This window comes from Podarcis filfolensis (genome assembly GCF_964270895.1).
Source record: "Podarcis filfolensis genome assembly, chromosome: 4".
In the NCBI taxonomy this organism is placed as follows: Eukaryota; Metazoa; Chordata; class Lepidosauria; order Squamata; family Lacertidae; genus Podarcis; species Podarcis filfolensis.
This window is the reverse complement of record NC_139607.1, coordinates 79,585,927-79,613,024: the sequence shown is the minus strand read 5'-3', so window position 1 is coordinate 79,613,024 and position 27,098 is coordinate 79,585,927. Positions and strand designations below refer to the sequence as shown.

The following is a 27,098-nucleotide window of genomic DNA, read 5'->3' as shown; positions in this document are numbered from 1 at the left end:
ACAGGCATGTCTGCTCCTGTCCAGAAGCACCAGGGGTAGCTTTGTATGCAGAAGGTCCAGGGTTCAATCCCAAGAATCTCCAGGTAGAATGGGAGATAACCTGCCCTGAAATCCTAGCGAGCTGCTGTTCGTCAGTGTAAACCATAGTGAACTAGATGGACTGGCAGTCCAGATTATCGTAAGGCAGCTTCCCATTTAACACCTGCTGCCTGTGTTACCCGAGGCACCTATGCCTCAGGTTCACTAATTAGGGCTCAATTTTCTCCCCTTAAAATGATTAATGTAAGTGTTATGTCATTCCTACTTCCTTAGTTCTTTCCCCATGATCATCTATATGACATGATACAGTCAAAGTCATGCACTTTTGAGGACTGAGGATTTCAATAAGAGAGCAAAGAGCACGTCTGATCAGCTACCACTGAAATCGACAGCATTTAGAAGTGGTTAACTTTGGTGGACAGAATTTGGATAAATCCCACAGGGGCTTCCTTTTAATTAAGCATGCACAGGATCAAGTAGTCAATGGAGAAGAAAACATGGAAGGGTGTTTGCGCATCTACAGTATGGTCTGAATATTTTTGAAACATCATTCCCTAGTTCCTTCAGTTGATGTTCTTTATCAACTTTGATCCCAACAGTGGCTACTACCTAAGAAGTTAAGAAAGTGATGGTTCATTTTTTATGCCTTTCCCCTCATCTGTTGATGATTGTGGTTTATTTAGGAGAAAGTGCAAAACTAGCTTGATTCCTAAAATCAAAATACTACACAAACAAACGCCTAAAATTATTGCCCCAGGCACGCAGTAGATTATCATGTGGGATTCTTGGTACCTTCCAGTTCCCAGCAACAGGAAAGGGCCTCAAGTGTCAATTTCCGAGATTTTCCTGAAATATTTCACAAATCCCTTTACAGGGGGAGAGAGAAAACCCGTGTTTTTCAGCAGAAACCATTTCCCCTCATCCTCTCCCTTCTCTATTCCCAATACACTGTTCCCACACAGTTTGCCAGCCTATTAAGCCTGTGCCGAAAACACTCAGCGTTAGAAGTATTTTATATCCTAAAAGGGAAATGGCTTTGTTTCATGCATCATATAGTAGAACACCATTTTTTTTTTCTAATCCGCTACCGGCCCCCACAGCATTATGTCCTCAAGCTTCCTAACGCTTCCGAACAGTACAAGAAAAGAAGCGTCTCTAACAGCAGCCTAATCTGACCCGCCCTGTCATTGTTAGCAGCAAAATAAAGCACCCTTGTTACATCTGCAGCTTGGACCATTTCCAGACTTTAAGGAACAGGAGGATTGAGGAGAAAGAGGGTTGGAAGAGAAGGGGCCTGTGTAGTTTTGGCTCAGCCGGAGTCTGCTTCCCCAAGCCTGGCCAAGGCCCATCTGAGAAATAACAGCCTGTGAGGTCACTCTGAGGAAGAAGATTGGATGACAGGTGCTAAATATGTGTCTGATAACTGCCCCACACCTTTTTGCAGGCCATTCGCCTTACAAAAGGGGGGGCGGTATTTATCTGGTGACCTTTCACATATGATAGGCATATGGCAAATGGGATAGTCCAAGCACCTCTGCTTTTATTACTTAAAAAAAAAAAGTCTTCATGTCATGCTGTAGCAAGAAAGGAGAAATGATGGTTGCCCATAGGGGCCTTCAAGTCAGAATTCCCCATGGAATGACAGTAAGAACATAAGAAGGTCAATGACCTCTCCCAGGGGTCAGCAAAGTTTTTTAGGAGGGGGCCGGTCCACTATCCCTCAGACCTTGTGGGGGGGACCCACCGCCTCATGAAAGCACCCCCCTCCCGAAAGCCCTCCCCCTGCCTATGCCACTCAGGCCGCAGCCGCCGACACTGCCTCGTCTTCAGCAGCATCGGCATCTTCTGTCTTGGCGGGGCACAGAGCCCATGCCGCTTGCCTGGGTGGCGGAGGCAGCCTCCGCACCGCTGCCGCTTCCTTTCCGCTCGGCCGCTTCCTCCTGCTCTGTTGCCTCAGCGGGAAGGAAGGGGTGGCGCCCAGAGGTGTCTGCGGCTTCTGATTGGCTGCAGGAGCTTCCTGTAGCCAATCAGAAGCTATGCCGTGTCATGGAAGTCAGTCTCCGTGCAGCGAGGCCTCTGCGCTGCGCCTGTTTAGTGTGGGGACTGACTGAGCGGGCGGCAGGGTCCACAAGGTTCACGGGCTGGATTAATGAGCCCAGTGGGCCATATCCAGCCCGCGGGCCTTATTTGACAACCTCTGACCTATCCAGTCCAGCATCCTCTTCCCACAGTGGCCAACTAGATGCCCGTGAGAAACCTGGAAGCAGGACCCAAGCACAACAGCACTCTCCCCTCTGTAGTTTTCAGCAACTGGTATTCAGAAACATTACAGCCTCTGACTGTAGTTATAGTATGTAATATTTCAGATATTTGGTGGAATGGATTTCAAGGTGAAGGAGAAAAAACTCGCATGGCATTCTTCTAGACTCTTCGCTATCGCTGGCTGCCATTTTTAATTTCTTGGAGCAGTGTTCTTCAACGTTGGGTTAAAGGGTCATAGTTCAGTGGTAGAATATCTGCTTCATACGTGGAAAGTCCAAGACTCCATCTCTAGGTAGGGCTGAAACCCTTGAGAACTGCATCCAATTAGTGTAGATTGTGGGGAGGGGAGACTCAGCCTGCGGGGGTCAAATGCAGCCCTCCAGGCCTCTCCATTTGGCCCAGGAACTCTCTACAGGTCACAACCCTTCTCCCTAGTCCATACCCCTTTACTGGCCCTCTTTATTTTTTTTTTGCACTGGTCCATTTTTGCAGTTTTACCCCTGCACCCCCCCCTCCCCATGAGACTTTAAATGCCCCAGGACTAATGCTGACTTAAAGGATAAGCAAGATTTCCAGCTAAGGATCTAGTAAGCCTAATGCACAACACTTGGTTGAACAGTCCTATAGGAATACACACAATCCCTTGGGGGAAATAAGATCACGTTTAAGCGACAGAAAATGAGCATGAACTTGATTTCTCTCCCCCCCCTCCTGCTATTAGGATGGAAGTAAACAGTAGTAAAGACTTTGCCTTCCTGCCCCCCCCCAGAAAAGAGGTTAACTGGCAACCCACTATGTAGTTATTAGTTCAATGTTAACAAAGGGGTGTCTATGTTTAAGAAAGCTTCGAAAGGGTGAGCCAGTTAATCTGTTTCCAGCATGTTTATTTTCATTCTCAGGACACAGCTGGGTAAGACGCAGTGTTTTGTCCAGTCAGCTACTGAAAGCTGCTGGAAGTGCTCCTTTAGAAGAGTTTTCAGGTGTTTTCCGCCATACTGAGGAAAGCATTTAGGCTAACTTAAAAGCATGCTGCCTCGCTTGCCCTCAGGTTTCAAACTCATTTCTGCAATGCTGTGTTAAGGTCAACAGGGTCCTTGAACGACAACTGACAGAGCCCGCCCCCTTTCACAACAAAGGGAAGTCCTCATCACAGGGTTTGTTTCTACAGTTATCAACTCTGTGCCTTCCATGCTAATCAGCAGTCCCAGAGCAAGCACTTACAGACACAATATGACCAAACAAAACCCCACAACCACATCGAAAACAACAACAGTAATAACAACACAGTGGAACAGCAAAAAGAATAAAAATAAAAATAAAAACAGCAGCTGTAAAAGGACTTAAGTTAACTATTTTAAATGCCTGGGGAAATAAGTAGGTGCAAGGTGAACCTTTCTTAAGAGGAAATTCCATAAATGGGGTGCCACCAGCAAAAAGGCTCTGTCCCAAATTGCCACCCGGATAGTGGGACCCCAGTACTTTCAGGATTGCCTGTCCCCTCATGAACCAACCCAGATCCTGGAATTGTCCTCTAAGACCCTTCACTCCATGAGCGGTCCGGAAGTTGGCAACACAAGCAAAGGACTTTTCAGTGGTGGCTCCTCACTTGTGAGATGCTGTCCCTAGGGAAGTTCACCTGGTTTATCACCAGGCCTTTTTTAGTGGGGCAAGATCTGCAAAACCTGTTTTATTTGAATACAGTGGTACCTCGGGTTAAGTACTTAATTCGTTCCAGAGGTCCGTTCTTAAACTGAAACTGTTCTTAACCTGAAGCACCACTTTAGCTAATGGGGCCTCCTGCTGTTGCCGCGCCACCAGAGCACAGTTTCTGTTCTCATCCTAAAGCAAAGTTCTTAACCTGAAGCACTATTTCTGGGTTAGCGGAGTCTGTAACCTGAAGCATATGTAACCTGAAGCGTATGTAACCTGAGGTACCACTGTACATGTGAGGTTTTTTTTGTTTTTTTTAGATTTCTATTGATTGTGTTTATTGAAATTTGTTTTGAGTATCTGTATTGTGTCTGTAAGCTGCTTTGAATAAAGTGAGATAGATAGATAGATAGATAGATAGATAGATAGATAAAAATTTAAATTAAATTAAAGGAAGGGGAAGAAAAGCCATGAAGTAACTGACCTCATGAGGTAGGGAGAGAAACAGCAGCATGGTAAGCTGGAGCTGCAGAGGTCAATGCTAATTTGGGACCAAACCCACCAACTTGGTAAATTTTGTTTAATTCAAGGGGCGGCGGGGGGGGCGGGGGAGAATCTGCAGTATCCTTCAGCCCATGAAGGAATTGTTAGCGTAAAGGGACACAGCAGCTGGGGAAGGATTTAAGGACATGCACTGTTGACTTCTTCAGTGCTTTTGCTGAGCAAACAAACTCTCCCTGTTTAACCGCAAGTAATTAGCAACGGTCCTTGAGATACCATTTGCTGCTTATGGTTCACTAGCTAAGTCTTAGGGGAATGGAACTGGTTTGCTGCAATTGCAAGAATCCCAATCCAGAAAAAAAAGGAGGGCAAGTCCCGAGGAAGGATTAGCTATTGTGCCTTATTTCCCGAATTCTAGCAGATAAATGTATAAGAATTTGCGGTGATTCCGTGCCAGCCATGCAAGCACATTTCCCCCTCTGAGGACTAGAGAAAGCGCAATGTTAAAAAATAAATAACAATGGCCAGACCCTAGGCATTTTCACTCTTTTAGAGTACAATTGCCAAGTTTTTCATCTTCCCAGTAGGACCCCTGCACTTTTAGAAGCAGCCAGAAAGAATGAAATGTAGCAGGTGAAGTTGGTCACAGTTCCAAAATCCAGTGAAATTACTTTCCTGCTCACCAACCTTCTGCAGCCCCATCCAGGAAGCTATGTTTGATTCTACAAAATGCAAGAAGGAGGCTATCCATCAATTCAGCAAGAAGTTGCCTAGGATGGAATTCGTCTAGAAAGGCAGCCTACAATTTAAATAATATATAGGATGAATTCTAAGACATGAATAGTGTTTCCAAATATTTTAAGCTGCTAGAGAACCACTCAGAGCACAGGTGTACTTGTGGAAAATGTGGTGATCGTGTATGACAGCAACAAAAGGGAGCATCTTCTATTTCCTACTCAAAGAGGTGTTCAAAAAGTTGCACTTTCTTACCATGTAATGGTTCCTCTGCCGTAGGAATCAAGTCACAATTCCCAAGCATGTAATGCAATTGACTCGTAACTTGAGTGCATTTAACTTGCGCAATCGCAGCTTTATCCGCTAGGTGGCTGGCCACCTGAAATCGCACAAAACGCACGCAAGGAAGAGCTTAAAAGCTCTTTCTGTGTCAGGTCTTCCTGCAGTGGAAAGAGCTTTTAAGCTCTTGGGCTTGCTTACTGGGCTCTGGGAACGTACAGTGAGAGCTCTGGGGGAACTCTCACAAGAGCCTCCCAGAGCCTGGAAAACAAGGTGAGGAGCTTAAAAGCTCTCCATCTTGGGGGGGGGGCAAGGCCCACTCAGTGTACCAGCTTCAGAAAGGTAGGAATGGTCATGCAGGCTTGCTCTGGTTATACACAATTTTTGCTTTAGGCACAATCCCTTGCAATATAACCCCCCACACAAGTTGCGAGTCGACTGTACATGGGAATGGCTTCACAACCAGCCAGCGTGCCATATGCATAAGATAGAGGTGGTGTGTTAGCTCCAACATAATTGAGAGCCAGGGTAGCATAATGGTTAGAGTGGTGGACTAGGACTTGTGAGAGCGAGGTTTGAATGCCCACTCAGCCATGAAGCTCACTGGGTGACCTTGGGTCAGTCACCATCCTTTAGCCTAACCCAGCGGTTCTCAACCTGTGGGTCCCCAGATGTTGTTGGACTACAACTCCCATCATCCCTGAGCTCTGGCCTTGCTAGCTAGGGGTGATGAGAGTTGTAGGCTGGTCTAGCCTATCTCACAGAGTTGCTGTGAGGATGAAATGGGGAAGAGGAGAATAATAATTTCATTATTTATATGCCACCCCAGTCACTCTGAGTGTTTTTAAAATACTAAAAACACAACAAAGCATCAACCATTAAAAACTTCCATGTATACCACCTTGAGATCCTTGGAAAGAGAAAGGCAGGATGTAAATGTAATAAAGTAATAAAATAACAAAGAATAACTATCCAGGTATGGTCATTGGCAAGACTGGAAAACATAACAGAGGGTGGTTTTATCTGAAACTCTGAGGTTGGTTTGGAGTGTTCAAACTTGTGGGAGATCCCACAGCCTAGCAGACTGCTTCCTCTTTCTACTAACTACAGAATGGTTAAAAACAGTTCCTACCTGCAGCATGATAAACTTAACAGCAACTGAAACCTTTTTACTGGAGCACAGGAAGCCTAATAGTTAGTCTTGCCCTACACAAGGTACAACTCCAGCCTAAAAGCATGCTGGAGTTAACTATGTTAATTTTCTAATTCACTATTTCCAAGAGATTACGAGCCTAGCCACAAAGCTCCTGGCAATCATTAAGACATTGTTCACACAAAAGTCTGTTTACAGAAAAACAAACTTTCTGGCTCTGGTGACCTGTATAAATTTAATTCCATTCTCCAGAGTACTTCATGTTGATGAACAGTAGGGCACTTGTTATAAATCTTGGGAGCGCAGAGCATAATTTGTTGACAGGCAGAGAATTAGAATATTCTGAAGCAGAGCTCATGTGTGGTCTGCACTCAGAACCACATCCTGCAGTTCTGGAAGAAACCTTGTGATGGTTTGTTTGTATTTTATCACTTTCCAAAGCCCTTCAGAAAAAGCTCCATCTAATCAGTACAACTCAGCAACTGAATGAAAAAAAAAAAACCCTGACAGGTTGACATTCCATAGAACCAGAATTCAGGCCATTAAAAAGAAAATGAAGAAACCTTGCGGGATATATTATAGAAGACAAATACTATATGCAGTTCTTAGGGTGTCCAAACAGAGGCACTGCAGCTTGCAGCTGCAAAACCAGTGACTGAAATCCCTCCCAGTTCCTCCTTTCTACCGCAGCCACTTGCACTATCCCAATACCACTCCAGAATTATGGGATGTAAGGTGTCAACTGCAGCTCAAGGGGGAAGAAACAAACGGAAGCGGATTCCAACCTCTGACTTTTAAACAGAGGCCTATCAAGCAGAAATCCACCAGGTTCAGCTTTCAACTATCACTCCCATCTACGCGCTGGGAAATTGCACATGTTGAATTTTTGCCTGTCGTGAAGCTTTGAAAAGACACCGAGCCTTTATCAGAAAGGGTTGGTGAATCTAGGGCAAGATGCAGCCAAGTGAGATGCTTTGAAATCCTACTGGTTTCAATAAGAGAATGTGAGCACACATTTCGTCCTCTCCCACTGACAAAGGGTGGGCTTTGAGAGTGCTCAACTTTGTCTGAATTGGGCTCTACGTCAGTATAGTTGCCCTGCCCATCCTTGCTGCTTCAGAGAAGAATAAGAAGAGATCTTGGAGTGGACTGGCGCACAAAAACGTGCCACACATTTAATAAATCAATCAATCTTGGAGTGAAATAAATCCATGCAAGAGCCTATAAAAACACATCTTTGTAATAGCTGGTATGTTGTTGTTTTTTCCACTTTCCTTTCATTTGACTACTGCATCTCCTAAAATTTGATGACTACATAACATTTCCAGAGAAAACAGTTTTGCTTTAGAGAAAAGTTGGACAGCTTTCATATGCAAATTGCTCCGTTATGCATTCCCAGCATTCTTGCAGTTCAAGGGTTCAGCTAGCCTCTTAAGAAAAGCTGAGCAATTCAAGGGCAGGGGAGATCTATATACAGTCCCAGGTAGGGATAGGCAAATATGGACATTTCCATTTCTCATTTTTCTCATCTTCAGTTTCCCACATTTCCACAGAAGTTGCCGATGTGCTCATGGAAAGTCATCAGCGAATTTCTCCAAATATAGCTGTGCAATTTCCATTAAGATACAAGTTTCTGCAGAGCAATTTCCCCTAATAAAATGCTATTTAATTTTTATTTTCAGTGATATGGGAATTCTTAGACATACTTCACCCTAGATTGTGCATTTTTGTACATATTACTTGACTGGAGAAAGGCAAAATTTGGAGAACTACAATTTAAAAGGATGTCTGTATTCCAGGTCATGCATTCTTTGGGAAAGTACAAATGAGGTAGGTTCGCCTTTAAGTTAGAACTGAATTTCTCCTCCATCCCTAATCGTAGGCAGTGGTGCTTGGTGAGGTGAAGGGCAGGGCAGCTAACTGCAGATGGGGCTAGGGGTACATGGAATCAGAGGCCACAAAAGGCAGGGCACACTTCACGCAAAGACACATTTGACACATCCTGGCAGAGGACGCAGTGGGGGTGTGGAGTGCAAGCCTGGAGTCCCAGCTTCGTGACTTCAAAGCACACTATCGCATGATGTCACTGTGATCTATGGGTAGGGGCAGCGTGGGTAGGGGCAGAAAGAGAAGGCCTGAGCGATGGGGAGGGAGAGCTCTTCTGGGCTGCGCTGCAAGAAAAGAAGCACTTTCTTCTCAATGCAGCACGGAAACCAAATGATCTCGTGATGGTTCCCTGGCTCTGCTTTAAACAAAAGCAACACAACCTGCCTGCCCCTTCAGCTGCTTCCTACTCAAGTCTCCCAAGTGGGGTGTGTTAAGTTGTGGGTGAACATATCAGACGACACAGCGATTCTTCAAACAGCTCTTGTTTATTCACGGGCCAGAACAGAACTGAACTGAAGGGGTCAGCCAGTCTGCTTATATAGAGCTCCACTAGAACACAACAGTAACCATTTTCTGTAACTATCCAATCACTGAATGTCACTTTCGATCTCTTATTTGCATATGTAGACCTGAACTATCTACAGTATCCCCCTGCTGGCCCAGGGTGAGAACTTCAGTACATATCAGGGTGTTGGCTAAGCGCCTCCCTGCAGTGCATGCGATTGGCTGAAAACACCCTGAATTGAAAACACCCTTGGATTGGTCCGTGGGAATATTTCGAAGTAGTTGCAGGGCATTCCTTGTGGGTGTCAGGTCTGAAACAAACCGCTTGGTGTGGAGTGCAGCAAATAATTGTGTCCTGATTGGAAGCACCGAGCTTGTCTCAAGGAAAGAAGGATATTTGGAGAGAGAAGCTTAGCCAACTCCTTCAAGCATAGAAGGAAACACAGGATGCCATATTGACTACTGTGACTTGCTGCGAGCCAGTATTACTTGTGGTTTGGCCAGGCTCAGTCTAAATACTAGGAAGCTAGACTCCTGCCTCTGCCAAGGGAACAGAACAATATTTAGCCAGGAATAAATTCTATTTATTAGTTAATGTAATCAAATGCCATGACATATTTATATTTAAATAGGGATTATATTTAGGAAACGGGAGGGGGGGATATCCCATGTATCTGACAAAAGATTTTTTTCCCCTTGACATCTTATTTAATTCATTCAAGATTTTATCAACATGTACACTAACCAAGACATTGCTTAGCATTCCACTCAATGTGATGTCTTTGCCATTTTATTTTTAGAGATTAGAAAAACAAATTGGCTGAATGATACACTAGTCCATTCACATCTTACTCTCTGCTATAAGGAGAAGACTAGGCTGATTCACGGACACTTAGACTTCAATTTTCAAGTTTTGGGGAAAGTGCTATTCACTTCCATAGTTCTTACACCAGCGTAACCAAATAATGGACACCCATTTGTATGGGCACTCAGGCATCCACAAAGGCCTTCCCTGGAGCTGGCAATCTCCTAATTCCCCAGCCCCTGTCCCTCCTGAAATTAGGCTGGAAAGCAGCCTTCTAGCCAACAGAACTCATTTTGGGGTGTAACTTCACAATGCAATTATGCTGGAAAAGGCCTTCTATTGGCAGAGGCCCTGCTGATGGTCCCATCTATAACTACAGCTTAGCAAGCAAGCAACTACAGCTTAGCAAGGCTTTATTGATTATGGCTCCCCAGTTGAAAAAGACCCTTTCACTGAATATATGTCTGTCCCCCTTGCTGATCCATCACTGACTCAAGGCACATCAGTTCCACCTGACATTCAGGAATTTGTAAAGATAGTCAGCTGTCTTTATTGCTGTTCGGTTACTGCCAGGCTCCTCATGACAAGACATAGTTTCTCGGTTTATTGCAGTATTTTATTGCAGTATTTCTTACTGTGAATGGTACGCAGCCCTGAGAAACTTGGCTGAAGGACAGCTTAAAAATGTAACAAATAATGCAATGAATTTTAAATGGCCGACACTTTGTCCTGTTTTGCTTTTGCTGCCCAACTAAACTTTGCGGAGTTGGACAAGGTATAAAATCAAAAGATTAAATATAATGGGACACCAAGTTCTGCATCATCTTGACTGAACCTCTTTTGTCTTGCCAGTCAACGTCGATAATACCAAGCTAGATGGAACTCAGTATAAGCAGGGGGTGAACTCTGGTCTTTCAAATTTCAGTGGCGCCCTATATGAGGCCAAACTTCCTCCTGCTTCCGTTCTGCTCAATTCACTACATCCTAGTTGTGATGCCCAGTGGCGCCCCCTAGGCTCGGCGTCCAGTGTGGTGGAACTGGTCACACTGCCCTAAATCTGCCTCTAGTATAAGGCAGCTTCCTGTGCCCCTAGACAGCGCTATGCATATCCCACACTAAGCAAGGATGGAATTTAGCAATGGGCTCAAAGTGCACACAGCCCCCATAATGAGTTTGGCAGTGAAGTCATCCCCTTTAAATAATTCAGGCTGCCTGTTCAAACTACAAGAGCAGAAATACCACCAACTGGGACTCAGGGATTCAATTGTGCATTGGACATGCAGATTTCCTATTGCAGAACATTGACTTTGGGGAAAATCCATGGTCTGGTGAGGCCAAAGAGCAGCTCTCCTGGCCCTGCATTTAATACAACAGCTATATAATCAGGGAAATTGGCCAGCGGACCTCATTTCTGGAGCTACTGCATCTGTACTTTTTCTGCCTCAGGCTTCCTTCAGGCCCTAATTAACCTTTGCTCATAAAGCAAGTCTGTATTCCAAAGCTGCTTAATGGCAATATATATAAGGTAGCCAATGATGTAGAAGGAACATAAGGCTCCACCCTGCAGAGGCATTGCTGAAACTACATTTATTAGGCTGCAAAATACAGCTCAAAATTGTGCTTCCAAATTTCCAGCCACTGTTCTTCCCAGCCAGAGACTCCACAACTTCTGTATATTAAACACAGCTGTAATTTGATTTAGGGTGCAAGGTTCGGTGTATTGGTTTCTACAGAGCTAACAACGAAGTCAGTTCTACTGAAACTAACTAGGCATATATGACAGTTAAGAGCCTTCAAGACCAGGATATTTAGTGCTGGGTTGCCTATAAAAAAATGGGTGATAAGCTACAGCTGATTTTAACTGACCCTTTTACACATGGAAGAGTATAAAACCCCCAGTTTTTCTCACTGTTTTTCTTCCAAAACCAAAACCTCTGGAGTTTGCCTATATAATTTTTGTTTAATAGTTAAAGCAATTAAATTCAGTAATCATATCACCATGGTATTCAAGTATTGCACCCTAATTGCAGAGGGTTGGACTAGATGACTCGTGAGCTCCCTTCCAACTCTACAATTTTAAGTCACAGAAGGACCACTGGTAGGAAACTCTCAGAATGGCACCCAGCTTGTATTTAAGCATTCTCCTCCCACAATTGTAAGTAATGTATATAACAGCTCTTAGAACTGTCAGGACTCACTAGAGATAATATGGGCTAGACAAATTCATCTGTGGGTCACCTTCATATGTGTGTGCCCGGAATTAATCTGTTATTTTAATAAAAAAAACCCTACAAAAATGTGCATTGAAATATGTAGTTATAAATATTTCCCTCTACAAACCTATGTTTAAAATGCATCTTGATATCCTCGCCCCATTTCATTACATTTGGAGAAATGCAAAATCTGATTGACAGCTACATTCTGATCCGAACATGACTTGTCTAGGATAAGGTCAGTTTCTAATGGAGTTCACAAAAATCAAATTCCTTACACATCCTTGGTTCAATAAGTTCTACTGCAGAGTGCAGAGCACCTTCACTAACTTAACTGAATTAACCAAGAAGATGATATAAACAGACACACACACTTCTATTATTACCGCTCTTTTAATTCCCAGAATATGTTGAAGCAAATACAGTGGGAAGATACTTCCAGACTGAAGATTTTTGATGCTGCCCACTCATTGTTCTCCCACTATAAGTAGGATAACTTTCCACGCTTAGGCAGATACAACCCCCTATCTTCCACCATCTCCATAATGTTCACTTACCGTATTTTTCACTCCATAAGACACACCTGACCATAAGACGCACCTAGTTTTTAGAGGCGGAAAGCAAGAAAAAAAATATTCTGCGCAGAGCATGTAAGCGGCTCTCGCTTTTCTTGCTTTAAAGCAAGCAAAGCGAGAGCCGCTTACATGGCTTCTCTCCCGCTTTGCGCAGCTCTCACTTTGCTTGCCCATCCCTCCTCCCGCCTCGCTGTAAAAGAGGAGGAGGAGGAGACACCGGGACAGGTGCTTAGCTTGCTTTACAGCGAGGTGGGAGGAGTGATGGGCAAGCAAAGTGAGAGCTGCACAAAGCGGGAGAGAAGCCATGTAAGCAGCTCTCGCTTTGCTTGCTCCCGTCCGTCCCTCCTCCTGCTTCGCTGAAAAGCCAGCAGAGCAAGAGCGATAGCTGCTCAGCGGTTCTTGCTCTGCTGGCTTCCCAGCAAAGCGGGATGAGGGACGAAAGCGAGCCCTTCCGTCCCTCGGAGGGCAACCCGTCTGTCCCCTCTCCCACCTCAGGGGAAAGCCAGCAAGAGCCGCACACACGCTCCGCGCGGCTCTTTAAAGCGAGCGCTGAGCAGAGCCTCCCGCTTGCATTCACTCCATAAGACGCACACACATTTCCCCTTACTTTTTAGGAGGGGAAATGTGCATCTTATGGAGCAAAAAATACAGTACTTTTTAATTGAGTAAAAGTGTGGCAATTCCACATTTAAACATCCAGTGTGAAATACCCAGAAATCATGCAAGCTTGCTCTACTGGCAAAATGAGGTAAGTGGTGAAATTTTACATTAGTGATGACCTCTGACTTCAGTCACTCAGGGGTGGGGAGCCTTTGGCCCTCCAGAAGGGAGTTGGGAGTCCAACAATAACAACCGGAGGGGCACAGGTTCCTCAACCCTAATTTATCTGCACACTTGATTAAAAATACAAACGTATTTGTTCAGTTTCAAAAAATACCATACTCTGAAATTTTCAAGTTCCAGCCCTAGGCAAGCAAGTCACCTAATCAGTTCCGTTGGCGAAAACCCTGTGCAAGGAAAACCACTTGTGCAATGGGGCTTTCTCCCTTCTCTCCTCCCCATGCACCCCATGAAATTGACTCAGAATGATCGGGAGAACTGCTGGGGGAGAGAGAGGGGAGATTCTTTTACACCTGGCAAGCCAAAATGCTTGCTTTATTAGAACAACTGCCTTGGGTATTCTTCCCAAAGGCTACAGTCTTTAGAGCAGTTATTCCAGAGTAACCCAGTCAAGACCAATGATTATATTTTGTTCCCATTTTTCTCCTCTGTAGAACGCTCATCAAAAAACTAATAAGACAGAAATGGGATGGGGTAGGATTTGGTCCCCTGTCAGTTTACTGGATATGTCTGCCTTTCCGAAATGTTTTTATTAAAGTTTATCTAATAAACGTGATCTCTGCATCAATGATTGAAAAATAATTTTAATAAGATAAAAACACAAACCAACCAATATCAAATAGCTGCCTTGAAATTAAACTACTTAAGTAATTTCCCCAAGGGCCAAAAGAAATAGGTTTAATATTTACTGAACCTATTAGTTCTCTCCACTGAGTTAATGCCACACTCTGTCTACCAAGTCATGACCACAAGGGCCTATGGAACCTGATAATATTAGCATCTTTACATATCTCAAATATCACAGATATGGCCATCAAATTCTAATTAGGAAAACAGTTTCTCTTTTTACATTCTTTCTCACCAGTCTCTACAAGAAATTAAGAAAATTTCCCCAAAGACAGCCCGGAATAGCAATCGAAAAAGTATTCTCGTTTTAAATAACTTTTCTTTTTTGCATTAATGATGTAGCACAGAATACAGAATACGGACACCCAAAAGGCACAGGATTCTGAACTGCACAGGATATCCCCTTGCAATAATGCTGTCAGGTTGCTTGAGTGAGCAGGACCAGCCTCACTGCCAAAGTTCTGCTCTTTAAGTGGCAAAAACACAATGAATGTGTTGGGAGCTAACAACGCTTGCTTAATATATGTATGCCATGAAAAAAATCAATCAACACAGAGGCTTTGTTTCCCAGCAGATTTTATAAAATGCACAAGTTCTTCATGCATTGAGTGGCGGGAGGGGGGAGAGATTGTTAAACCCTCGAAAACAGGTGCTGTGCCTGTAATTCATTCAGTGGGTACTCTCTTACTATACAGGCAAACAACAGATATTACAGCAGGCATACTGTGCTGTGTTTTTCAAAGCTATTCGGGATTTTTGGGGGGGATTTTTTGAAGCCTTTCATTCATCCAGCTCTTGTTGAAAGACCAACTTTCTAAAATAGCTCCTGACCTGAAATTGTGAGCCTCTGGACTATTTTATGGATTATACCTGGTGCAGCATATATAAACACCATTGCAACACCAAGATGTGTGGGTGCATCTTTACTTACACACACACACACACACACACACACACACACACACACTGCTCTTATGAATAGATGCCCACTGCAGCTCACTGAAACATGGGCCACGTTTGCCCATAACACTAAGCCAAAGCATGGTTTAGCAGGAATCCGCAAACATGCTGGCTTCTGGGGAGATTGCTGCTACTTTGTCGTCCCACCCCCCCCCAGCACTTTCAGCTCAGTATGACAGGTAAACCAATTTTTGGCTTAGCGTGTCATTGAAATCCAGCATTGTGGTTAACCTTGATAACCATGAACTGTAGCTAAGGTTTGTTTCTGTCTACAGATTGTGGTTAAGGAGAAGAATTCTGCCACAATCTCTGATTTGGATAACTTGTTGGCATCCGTCTGCCTTGAGAGACAAAGGAGGAGTGTGTCTTTGGGGATGAAGTCAAACTGCTGGCAAGTTACAGAGCCTGCTGTGGCTGTAGAGACCAATACAGGAGAGACATGTTTTGTTGCAGCCGGGGCTGTTGTGCTGCTGCAGATGCACCACGGTGTTTCTTCTTTGTGTGCTCCTCCTAGTAGTCATTCCTCCTCTGGTCACTGTTATGGATACACAACCTGACTGTCTGTCTCCAGGCACTGTGGTTGTCTGCAAGGGATTCCCACATGATGAGGTTGATGTTGTCAGCCTTCATGTCACGTTTGCAGACATCTTTGTAACGCAGTTGGTCTGACAATGGGACAACACACTGGGCCAAACCTTGGTTTAGCTGTGCACCATGTTGCTTAGTCGTTTAGTCGTGTCTGACTCTTCGTGACCCCATGGACCAGAGCACGCCAGGCACTCCTGTCTTCCACTGCCTCCCGCAGTTTGATCAGACTCATGTTCGTAGCTTCGAGAACACTGTCCAACCATCTCGTCCTCTGTCGTCCCCTTCTCCTTGTGCCCTCCATCTTTCCCAACATCAGGGTCTTTTCCAGGGAGTCTTCTCTTCTCATGAGGTGGCCAAAGTACTGGAGCCTCAGCTTCAGGATCTGTCCTTCCAGTGAACACTCAGGGCTGATTTCCTTAAGAATGGATACGTTTGATCTTCTTGCAGTCCATGGGACTCTCAAGAGTCTCCTCCAGCACCATAGTTCAAAAGCATCAATTCTTCGGCGATCAGCCTTCTTTATGGTCCAGCTCTCACTTCCATACATCACTACTGGGAAAACCATGGCTTTAACTATACGGACTTTTGTTGGTAAGGTGATGTCTCTACTTTTTAAGATGCTAAGCTGTGCACCATACTGAGCTAAAAAGACTGGGAAGGAACAAAGCAGCTGGGAGGCAGCACATTCACATGGTCCCAGCAGGCTATAGTTTGGCTTACCGTAACAAGTGAAGACTTAGTACCTTGAAAATGAAGGATTTCGTGGTAATGAACTACACAACACTCATTCATGCAACGAGGAGTGAGGTGCCTACACAGTTTACAACTAAAGAACTCTACCAAAGCGTTCTGTGTAAATGCTGTAGATAGGGATGGGGGACCTAAGGCTCTCCAGATGTTGCTGGACTTACAAGACCCATCTGTTCCAGTCTACATGGCCAATGGTCCGGGATGATGAAGAATGCAGGCCAAGAACAATTTGGAGGGCCACAGGTCCCCTATCCTTGCTGTAGATCAGGGGTCGGCAACCACAAGCGGCCCACGGGGGTCATTTAACTGGCCCATGAGCTGCCCCTGAACCGAGTTGCCTGCTCAGTGAGTCCCCACATGCTGCGCTAAACTGGCGCAGCTCAGTGCAGGGACTCATTTTCACGGTGCCAGAAATCACATCTGCGCAGACGCCGGAATGTGCGGGGGCGCGTGTGATCCAGCCCACGGAGAGATTTCCACTGGAGTGAACTGGCCCAGGCAAGGTAAACCTTGCTGCAGATCATTGATAGGGTGGTAGGACCCTAGCACTAATACAACCATACAACTGGTGCCATCATGTAAGTGCCAGCACAGATTCTAAGTCTATGACCGGCACGAAGGCAGTGACCTGCGCTGCTGCTTCGACATTGCTTTGGGTACAGGTGTGACAAGGCTGCAGATCCAATCACACGCTCCACCTCCCTTTCACGATGTCCCACAAGTCCACCTGCTGGGTCCTGCGCCACATGACGTAACACAGTCTTGGGAGAGCACGGCGTCAGCGTCAGCCCTCCCGCTCTTCACATCCACAACAGCTTCCATCAGAGCCTAAAGTTGTACTACTGCCATCCAATTCTTTCCAGCTAGAGGAAGAGAGAGCTTCCCCAGATATTCCAGCATAGTCGCTCCTCTCTCACAAAGTGAAACTAACCTGTACAAAAGCCCCAATTAATCTAGTAAGGGCAAGCCTTCACAGATATAAAGATCACATGCATTTCTTCAGCACGGGAAAGAAATAAGGTCAGTGTTTATTTTCTCAGACATCGCCATAAATTAACCTGTCCTGGCATATCAGATTTCTCACAGAAGCGTGGGCGCTTAGATCTCTAATGGAATTTATACAATGCCAGCTATTCATTTCTATTTATTTTCCACGATTGGTTTAGTAATTCAGCTTCCAGCAAAGGCTGGAAGTGATATTCCTCCTGGTTCTGTTTTATTCAGGAATAAACATATATGGCATTAGGCGAGTAATGCTACTGGGTAGAAATATTTTTAATTTTTTGGCTATATTTGATCAACAAATCCAAGCTAAAGCAAACGAAGTTGGAAGATGAATCATAGTAATGCCTTTGTCTCTGTATTTATTTCCCCTTTATTTAGTTTTGCAGTGATTGCCCACTATGGAAAACCTCCCCTCCCCCCCTTTTTTTAAGAAAGAGAAAGAGAGAGAGAGAATGAGAACAAACTTTTGAACTGCAATTGGCTTTTTGGTCTAACTTAGGCCTAGGCACTATGTCCCCTTTCCCCATTTATCAACATAAACTGATTCAATGGCTTGCTGATGCTGAAGCTTATACTGCCATCTTGCAACAGAATCATACCAAACACTTTAGAACAAAAATAAGAATGGCGGCAGCTTAATAAGATATGCAAATACTTGCTTCCACACACACATATATATCCACCCATAGCTCACAGCTAAAAAATCCATTTATTTTGCTTCGTGAAATAAAATGGTAACTCAATAATACTCAAATTACCCAGTTCACTGTATACTTAAACTTAGAGGCCCAATTAGCCAGCAGCTGGAATTCAATCACCCTGCTTTTGCCTGCAATTTTAGACAATGATTTCAAGAGTAGAAAGGATTCTTTCTTCTTTTTTAATGTGGAAAGTTGTATATTTAATTTCACATTTGCACTGCTGACTTGCCATACACATTATTGACTATCTAATTAACACTCTGAAAGTCTGCATTTGTTCTTCCAACAGAACTGGAGAGAGAGAGAGAGAGAGAGAGAGAGAGAGAGAGAGAGAGAGAGAGAAGAGGCTTCCACCCATTTAACCACACTACTCGCATTTCATCTGATTACTGGATACAGTTGTGCAACTTACTCATTAACCTGATGCCTCCGAGTCTCTGTATGATTAAGGAAAAACTAGAAATCTTCAAGCAATAAAAACTGACAGCGAAGTTGACCCCCAAATGTATTCTCTCTCCCAATTTTCCTAATTAGCCTCCTTTCCTTAGTCCCACTACTCTCTCTAATAATGGATCTCTGCTCAGCCTGGCTGGTGATTAAGATAACTACGCTCGGCCCCAGATGTTACAAGAACAGCCTAGCTGTCTCCCTCAGGACGAGAGCCCAGTTTGCAGAAATGCTGAGCCTTAAAACCCGTTTCCTGCCGCCCCCCTCAGGTATTTATCCTGCCACTTTTTTTTCCCCAGGCCACTGTCTTTGCATATTAAAATTATGGCACAGATTATAGAAAGGATGGAGGAGGAATCCCTCCCCCATTTGTCTCTTCTGTGCAGAACACATGATATCAGCATTAATGTGTTACTTGATATATAACAAGTTGTTAAGCTGGTAAGTAGCTTGGGTTTGTGAGGTTGGAAAAGAAAAGAGGACTGAAAGGGGGGGTGGAAATGGAGGCAGAGAAACTTGACTAATTTCACAAACCACAAATCATGAATAAAATAAATCAAAGCTTCCCCACTCCCTTAACCTCCCCCCCCCCATTCAGAAAAGTTGATTGCATGAGCAAGAATAGGCCACGGGCAAAAACGCAGAATTTAATCACAGGGCAACCAAGCATCTTACTCAATTTTACTTTTTAAAATTTATATATATATATATATATATATATATATATGTGTGTGTGTGTGTGCGCGCGCGCGCGCGCGCGCATATATATGCATGTGTGTCTCTGTGTGTGTGTAAACAGTAGATCTTCAGGAAGACAGCCTGGAATGAGGATCCCTCCTCCCAAACATCTTTCTCTTCCTCACGCTCCTTCCCAAGGCCACTACCCTCCACTTTCAGCTCCTTAAAAAGTGGCAGAGACATGTAACAAGCAAATAAAAGATTACCATAAAAGAACGCAACAGAACTTCCCAAATCCCCACATTGTTCTTTCTTTTATCAGATCAAAATGATCAGACAACGGCAAAGGTTGCTAGGTTTATCAAGGGTGCAATGAGATTAAGGACCACTATCTGAACGATAATCTTGGTCATTTGATTGCCCTTTTTACCCATATACAAATATATTTGTATATATTTTATCTGTATATATTGCTTGTTTTATGGCCGTTGGCAAACGTGAATAAAGTTTATCTATCTACTTCCCAAATCTGAGTGGTAGGACACAAGAGACCAGCAAGCCAATTCTGACACAACGCTAACCAAAACCGTGTCAATATTTTGGTAAAATTCCATATCCTTAACCAGAAAATTCCTCATCTTTAACTAGAATGTGATGCAGACATCACAACATCTGGATAAGTAAGTAACTGATCGAGCGAGTGGCCTGCTGAACTTCAGCAAGTTTTACTTACGTCCAGAGAATCTTCATTCACAAGGATGAGGGTCATACTCTGGGACACGAGCCTGCAGGAATATCCTGGGGAAATAAATAACAAAGCAGACACAGAGGGGCGTCAGTGTCACTTTCTTCTTCACTGTCACACCAAACAAGTTCAACATCAGAAAGAAAACCAGAGCCACCTGCTGGATCAGGCCAGGGGCCCATCTAGTCCACCATTCTGCTCCCACAGTGGCCAATCAGATGCTTTTGGGAAGCCCCAGTCAGTAAAACCCACACACCCAGCTCCTGCGGTTTCCACCTGTTGGGATTTTTGACTATGTGCTATCTGATGCAGCTTCCCACAGAAGCAATTAAGGAGTTGGCCAAAGGCCAAGAAGACTGAGCAGAGGGAGTTATTCTGCCTAGAGATATGGGACCTTGGATACAACTCTGCTATTGGTCGAGGTTACCACATAGGCATGACGACTCATGACCTTCCTTTTTGGTTAGTTGTTGGTCAGTGTGTGGTTTGAGAGTTCGTTTGGAGTTTGTTCAGTGAGAGAGTTAAGATCCGTGTCTGTATCCTGTATACAGTAACTTGTGATTCTGCTGTAAATAATAAACCTATAAGTAACCAAGTTACTAGTAGCAGGGTCTTGTTCCTGCTTCATCCTGCCTGCAACTGACTGCTTCTGGACAGTGTGCGTATGCTCTGCTATATTCAACAGGTTGTCCCTACGATTCTTCAACACCACCAACTGGTAAAAGCCCCATGATGAAAAAGTGGGGAAGGGAAGAGAACCTGCTTTGGATGCAGAAGGTGTCTTTCTGAGTGTCTTTCCCAGCTGGAATAAACTGCATTTATAGAATATGACGACATTTTGAGCGTCTGCGCATGCGCGAGCAGCAAAACCCGGAAGTAACACACTCCATTACTTCCGGGTTGCCGCGGAGCGCAACCCAAAAGCGCTCAACCTGAAGCACATTCAACCCGAGGTATGACTGTATATATACAGTATTTTGACTATGTCAGACCAACATGGCTACCTACCTGAATCAGTTGTTATGAGTTGTGTATTTCAATGACTGTGCCATTTTATAAATACCCCTCAGCACTACCCATGTATAAGACGAGCCCCAATTTCAAACCTAATTTTTTGGTTAAAAAACCCCTAGTCTTATACACAGAAAAATACGGTAATTAATACAAAGTTAAATCTGCAGTGCACTCTTTTTAGGAAGTAAGACCTATTCAACAAAGCAGGGCTTAAGTAAACATGCAGAGGACTGCAGTGCTCAAGCCGTATTAAATGCTTTTTAAAACTTATAGCAATTTTCTTGATACAACAGGTTGTAGATTTTCAGATGAGAAGATTTCAATAAGTGTAGCTTGTATGGGAAGCTAGAATGAGGACCTTAGCATTTAAGTTTCATTCCCCCCCACCAAAAAAAACCCTGGCATGTCCTTAACATATGAACATGGTATAAAATGCAGTCTCAAAACAAGCACAACTTCAAACCGTAAGTTATGAAGTTGGCTTGCTACATTAACTAGAGTTTTGTTTTGTTTTTAAGCTATGATCCCTGGTTTGTATGTTAACTAGAAGCCAAGTTTCATGGAAATGGAAACTAAACTGTCGGTGTCCTGCTCTTGGTGACGCCTCCTTGCTTTTGCACATACCCAAGCCATGGTTTAGTGTTGCACACAAAGTCAGCCCCTGTTTCTAGCTAGAGTAAACCAAGAGAAGGGGGTCTGATTTTTGAGAGCTAACTAAGTTGTTCCTGAGACAGGGAGAGTCTGCTACCTTGAAATAGTTCTCTTTCATTTGTGGCCAACTTGACCATTTGTAAATAAAGCACATATTATGAAACTCTAAGTCTTGAGTGCTCCCTCATGCAAAACTAAGCAAACTCTGTAACATTACCCAATGTTCAGAGAAAAGGGGAGCAAAGTATTTTAAAAGTATTTTACATAAAATGAATTGCCTTATATAAAAGTTGTGCATGGAGCTTTATTGGTATTCCACATAGAATGTTCTCACTAAAGAAAAAATAGTAACAAATTAAACTGAGCATGTTCTTATAAATCTTTAGAGTAAAACTTGGGGCAAAATGATTGCGAGTTGTTAAGACTTTTACATCTATGGAGAAGAGTAAAGTGAGTTTCCTTAAGTATCTACTAAAAAAAAAGAGAAGTCCTATAAGCTATTTTTAAATTCCTGAATGTTATTTAGTAATAATAGTAATAATAATGATGCAGCATGCCAAAGCTCCATTTTATTTTAAAATTTCACTGAAAAATAAAGAGGGATATCTTACAGCTTCAGCCATTACTCTCCAAGTCAGGCATAGCCTGTCCTCAGGGAATGACTGCAGCCCTAAACGGTTACAAATTTAGTATAACTAATTCAAAGGGATTTTCTGCTGGTTTTTGATTGGAACAACAGCTGCAACACTTCACAGCAATTTCCAAGCTGCTGCTTGCTGAACCTTTCAGATTCAGCAAGACACCATTTGACAACTGGAGCCGCGGAGCTGAGTGCTGAACAACGGCAAAAAGTTATACTGGATTCCTCAGTGATTAGCAGGATCCAACAGTCATGCAAGTGAATGCAGATGAGGGTGTGCTTTCAAATTCTCTAAAGACATGTCCCCATGGGGAGCTCACTTAAGAGACCCTGCATTGAGTTGAATGGTCATATTGCAAGATGCTTTAGATCTTGGGGATGTGTGAAACAAAATACAAATGCATTATATCCTGTGTCACTATGGTAGCTCAACAGATGAGGGAACCACTGGCCTGCCAGCCACTAGATGTCATGAATGCAGACAGACAGCCACCAGGTCATGTGAAGTGGTCAGGTGATGTAAGGAGCCAATGAGATTTTATATCAACCTATAATACAAGGGTGATGAACTCCCCTACTCCAGATCTTTCTCTCTCCCCTCACTGGCCATTTTTGACAGGTGGGCAGGTCCACACAACTGTCAATTATCTGATGTCATAATCACACGTGGTGACTGATAGGTGGTCCCATCCACCTGTCAATGTCAGCTTGCAGAGGAATGCACTGGCAAAGCAGCACCAAGCAGGACTGAACTCTCCACTCATCAGTGGAGACTAGGGGATTGCTTGTCTAAACAGGTGCATCTTCAAGAGCTGGCGGAATGCCAATGTTGATGACACCTCTTATATTTCAGCAGGAATAGCATTCCCTCCCATGTTACCACAAGCTGATAATCACCAGACTGTGGCAAAACTAAACGAGTTTCCATTTGCTGATCTTGATGCCCTCACAGGGCAGTGGAGGAAAGGACAGTCTTTCAGTTAACCAGGCCCAGAGTTGTTTAGGGCTTTATACGTAAGTAGCAGGATCTTAAAATTAATCCAGTGGCTAATAGGCAGCGAGTGAAGATCCCTTAGCACAGACATAATGTGCGCCTGATCAGGAGCACAACTCACCACCCGGGCCACAGCATTCTGCACTAGAATGTTTAGCAAAGGAAATTAGAAGAGCCTGCTGGATCAGGCCAATGGCCTATCTAGTCCAGAATCCTGTTCTTACAGTGGTCAACCAGATGCCTGTGGGTTCGAGCACAAGAGCTCTCTTCCCTCCTGTGGTTTCTCTGTCACTTGGGCTGACTAGCAAGATAATGTGGCAATACTTTGCATACTGTGTGCAGGGGTGCATGCTGGGGGATGTCGTCATCATGATTTCATTGGTTCCCTCCATGTTGGGGGTAGCCCATAGGCATTTTCTGCAGCTCAGTCTCTGACTGGTGGGCTTTGGAGGAGCTTCCAGGGGTGCTGAGAGAGTACAGTGGACGCTCAGGTTGCGAACATGATCCGTGCGGGAGGCACGTCCGCAACCCGCAGCGTCCGCAACCCGCAGCGTCGCATCTGTGCATGCGCGGGTTGTGATGAGGCGTTTCTGCACATGTGCAAAGTGCGATTTAGCGCTTCTGCGCATGTGTGAGCGCCGAAACCCGGAAGTAACCCATTCCAGTACTTCCAGGTTTTGGCGCATCCGTATCCCGAAAACGCGCAACTTGAAGCATCTGTAACCCAAGGTATGACTGTATCTGCCTTTTTCCCCACCATTTGCTCAGTTTCTGCATTGTATTCTCCTTCTAGGCTGAACTGATCACAGGGTACAGAAGCCATTCCAGTGACATAGGAGCAGCATAATACCTGCTCGCTCTGTGTGTGTGTGTGTGTGTGTGTGTGTGTGTGAGAGAGAGAGAGAGAGAGAGAGAGAGACTGCTCAGTAAATCATCTGTTCCCATTGCAGTAAGATCAGTGCAGAAAGCCCTCTGTGATCTGTTTTGTCCTGCCTCTGAAAATACATTTACATTTTTCTGTGCTGTGGTAAAGAAACAAAGTGCATATGATTTATCGAGGCTGCATCTGAAATGCCACTTTTAGTAGGAGAAGTCAATTTTAAATGTAAATAGAGAGAATTACTGGCTGTCCAAAACTCCACCGAGCTTAATGCAAGTGAAATCACAGAATACCAGAGCTTTGCTGTTAAAAGCCTATCTTAAATAACTAACAGTCAACCAACAATACATACTGACTTGAAAGTCACAAAAAGTTAAAGGTCTAGGTGCACAAGCACATTTGAAATTAAAACTGAGTATGTATAAAGATGGAACAGAACAGAGTGAAGTGGTATAAGTCAGGTGTAGTTTCCCTGAATGATAATGCAGGTTTCAGCCATTTGTTATTTATTTATTTTTAAATCCTCATGAAAACAATTACAGTGGTACCTCGGGTTAAGTACTTAATTCATTCCGGAGGTCCGTACTTAACCTGAAACTGTTCTTAACCTGAAGCACCACTTTAGCTAATGGGGCCTCCTGCTGCTGCCGCACAGTCGGAGCATGATTTTTGTTCTCATCCTAAAGCAAAGCTCTTAACCTGAAGCACTATTTCTGGGTTAGCGGAGTGTGTAACCTGAAGCGTACGTAACCTGAAGCGTATGTAACCCAAGGTACCACTGTATTCGGCATTTTAGTGTGAATTTCTCCTAATGAACACATTTTTGTCTGCACTTTTAACTAACCTACACATTTTTCCAAGCAACTTCTCCCTATATAATGAATTTTTGTACATTGTTTTCAATAATTTATTCATTTTTGTACACATTTTCCCCTAGTACATGCACTTTTGTTGGAGAACCGCATCAGAAAATTTAGAAAAGTGGAAATTTTGAAGAATGGTTGTTTCGGTTCTTTGGAAAGTGAAAAATCAGATGAATTTTTGCTTTAAATAAAATTCCTTCCCCGTTATGACACACAAGGATTTCAGTCTCAAAGGAAAGTTCTGCAAGGAGATTAGTGTCCCCCCCACCCAAAACCCCACCCACCAACAGGCCACATACTCCCCGATTCCTATAAAAAATTATATAGAATGGTCATGTTTTCTAGTCTGGGCAATAAGGAAATCTGCCCTTGCAGATGATAGAGGACATTCATTTTGCTCCGCCTCCTTGTTTACCTCCCTGCACCCAGATTTCACAATTAGGAGCCTGTGCTCTTACTCATTTAATGAATTAAATGAAAGGGTCAAAGCAGTGCAACAAATGAGCCACACTGCTCAAGCCACCAAATCTTGTGAGTTGTATTCAACCAAGCTGTACTCAGAGTAGACCCAATAAAATTAATGCACATAAGTTAGTCATGCCCATTAATTGAAAGGAGTGTGCTTCACCAGGTGACTAATGTTGGATAGAGCCCTGTGATCCACCACGTTGCACGGGGCCACCTTAGTAGGAAAGCTGAAGGGTTGTTACCTATGTTCAGAGCTGTTTCTTGTTTATCTCCTGTTAGGACCCAAATCTTGATTTCTGCTTTTATTAAAGTGGATATCGTTTCTGGAACACCTGCTTGAAGGCGGTCCTCAATGGCCGTAGCACCAAGAAGCAGTAAATCCTGAAAAGGGATGGAAGAGGGGAGAAAAGAATTGGGAGGTCTCCTTCTTCTGGGATCAATCTCAGCTTGGACCGTGCTCAAAAACAGAAATTAATGACAGCAGGCTGTGCCTTATACTTTCTACTACCCACCCTTCAACAAGATATGTATGGCGCAGTTAACTTTCGCTGCTCCTCTGGCATGAAAATTGGACATTTTAGAGTGCATAAAAGGACCAGGCACTTTGATCAGAAGGAGGGCAACGATTCAAAAGCAATTAATTGTAATTGCAACTTTAAAAGATAGCCAGTGGAGAGGTCCACGCACCAGTTGCCATAGCAACATTCTTAATAGCCTTAATTGGTATATTTCTTAAGTTCAGAAAACAGAGGTTGCATGGCATCGTGTCGTTAAATATACTTCCTGCTTTCAAAATATACCTACAAAGTGGATGCAATCATCTGAAAGTAAAACTGTTAATTGACCTGATCAAGTCCCGCTTTGGAAGCACAAATGTAATAACCATCCATTTATCTTCCCATCTCTATATATCCTTCAGACGTATATATACTCCAAAATAAGAAAAAACCCCAGAAATCCCAAGGAAGTTCGCTCGGGAATAAGTCCCACTGAACTCTGTAAAATTTGCTTCTAAGTAAATATTCTTAATATCAAGCGGCACATATCATTTGCAATTGTAAAATGCACTGGCTCTAGTATATTCTTAACTTTCCTGGAGGTTTGGGGCGGCTGCTGTAGAAATGTAAACAGTTTAAGGGAAATAAACAGATAAGACCAAGCACCAGCCCCTGTGTCAGAAATGAACTCCGTCTAACTTAATGAGACTTGCTGCCTTGTTTAGAACCGAGTGCCCAGTCTTTTGTAAACAACATTTGTCAAAATCCATAATCATAGATTTAAGTGCCCTTTGTTTAAAGGCTACATATTTTGAATTTTGGGAAAGAGAAAAGAGCAAATAACAGAGCAGTGCGTTTTCATAAACAGCAGATCTATGTATTCAATCAGCATGTGACACTTTTTGCAAAAACAGGAATTATATGTGTGGCTCCAAATCAAACATGCAACTCAGCAGATAATTTAAGAGATTTCAAATGAATTTTGCACAAATTGTTAACAACCGAAGAGAAAACATTTTAAAATGTATGCTGGGGGGGGGGCTTTTTCAGTTTTGATGCAAAAATTACTGACATCCAAATTAAACAAAACATTCAACTGCAGGAATGCAAAAATTAAGGGGGCTTAATTGTGATGAAAATTGGTTGA

At 43.6% G+C, this 27,098-nt stretch overlaps 1 protein-coding gene and 1 long non-coding RNA gene across 11 annotated transcripts in view; one reads left to right on the top strand and one right to left on the bottom strand.

Annotated features, from left to right (window-relative positions):
* Positions 1–27,098, bottom strand: part of ATP8A2 (ATPase phospholipid transporting 8A2) — a 325,405-nt gene that overhangs the window by 202,182 nt on the left and 96,125 nt on the right. For all 10 annotated transcript variants that reach the window (XM_083609007.1, XM_083609009.1, XM_083609010.1 and 7 more), the window contains 2 exons: positions 25,697–25,835; positions 19,933–19,997 (listed from right to left, as the gene is read on the bottom strand). In XM_083609007.1, the coding sequence (XP_083465133.1) occupies positions 19,933–19,997; positions 25,697–25,835 (204 nt within the window). The remainder of the gene's footprint in view (positions 1–19,932; positions 19,998–25,696; positions 25,836–27,098) is intronic.
* On the top strand, positions 22,969–25,935 carry LOC310760607. The gene is made up of 2 exons (XR_014547054.1): positions 22,969–23,263; positions 25,734–25,935. It is a non-coding gene; the product is annotated as an uncharacterized lncRNA (long non-coding RNA).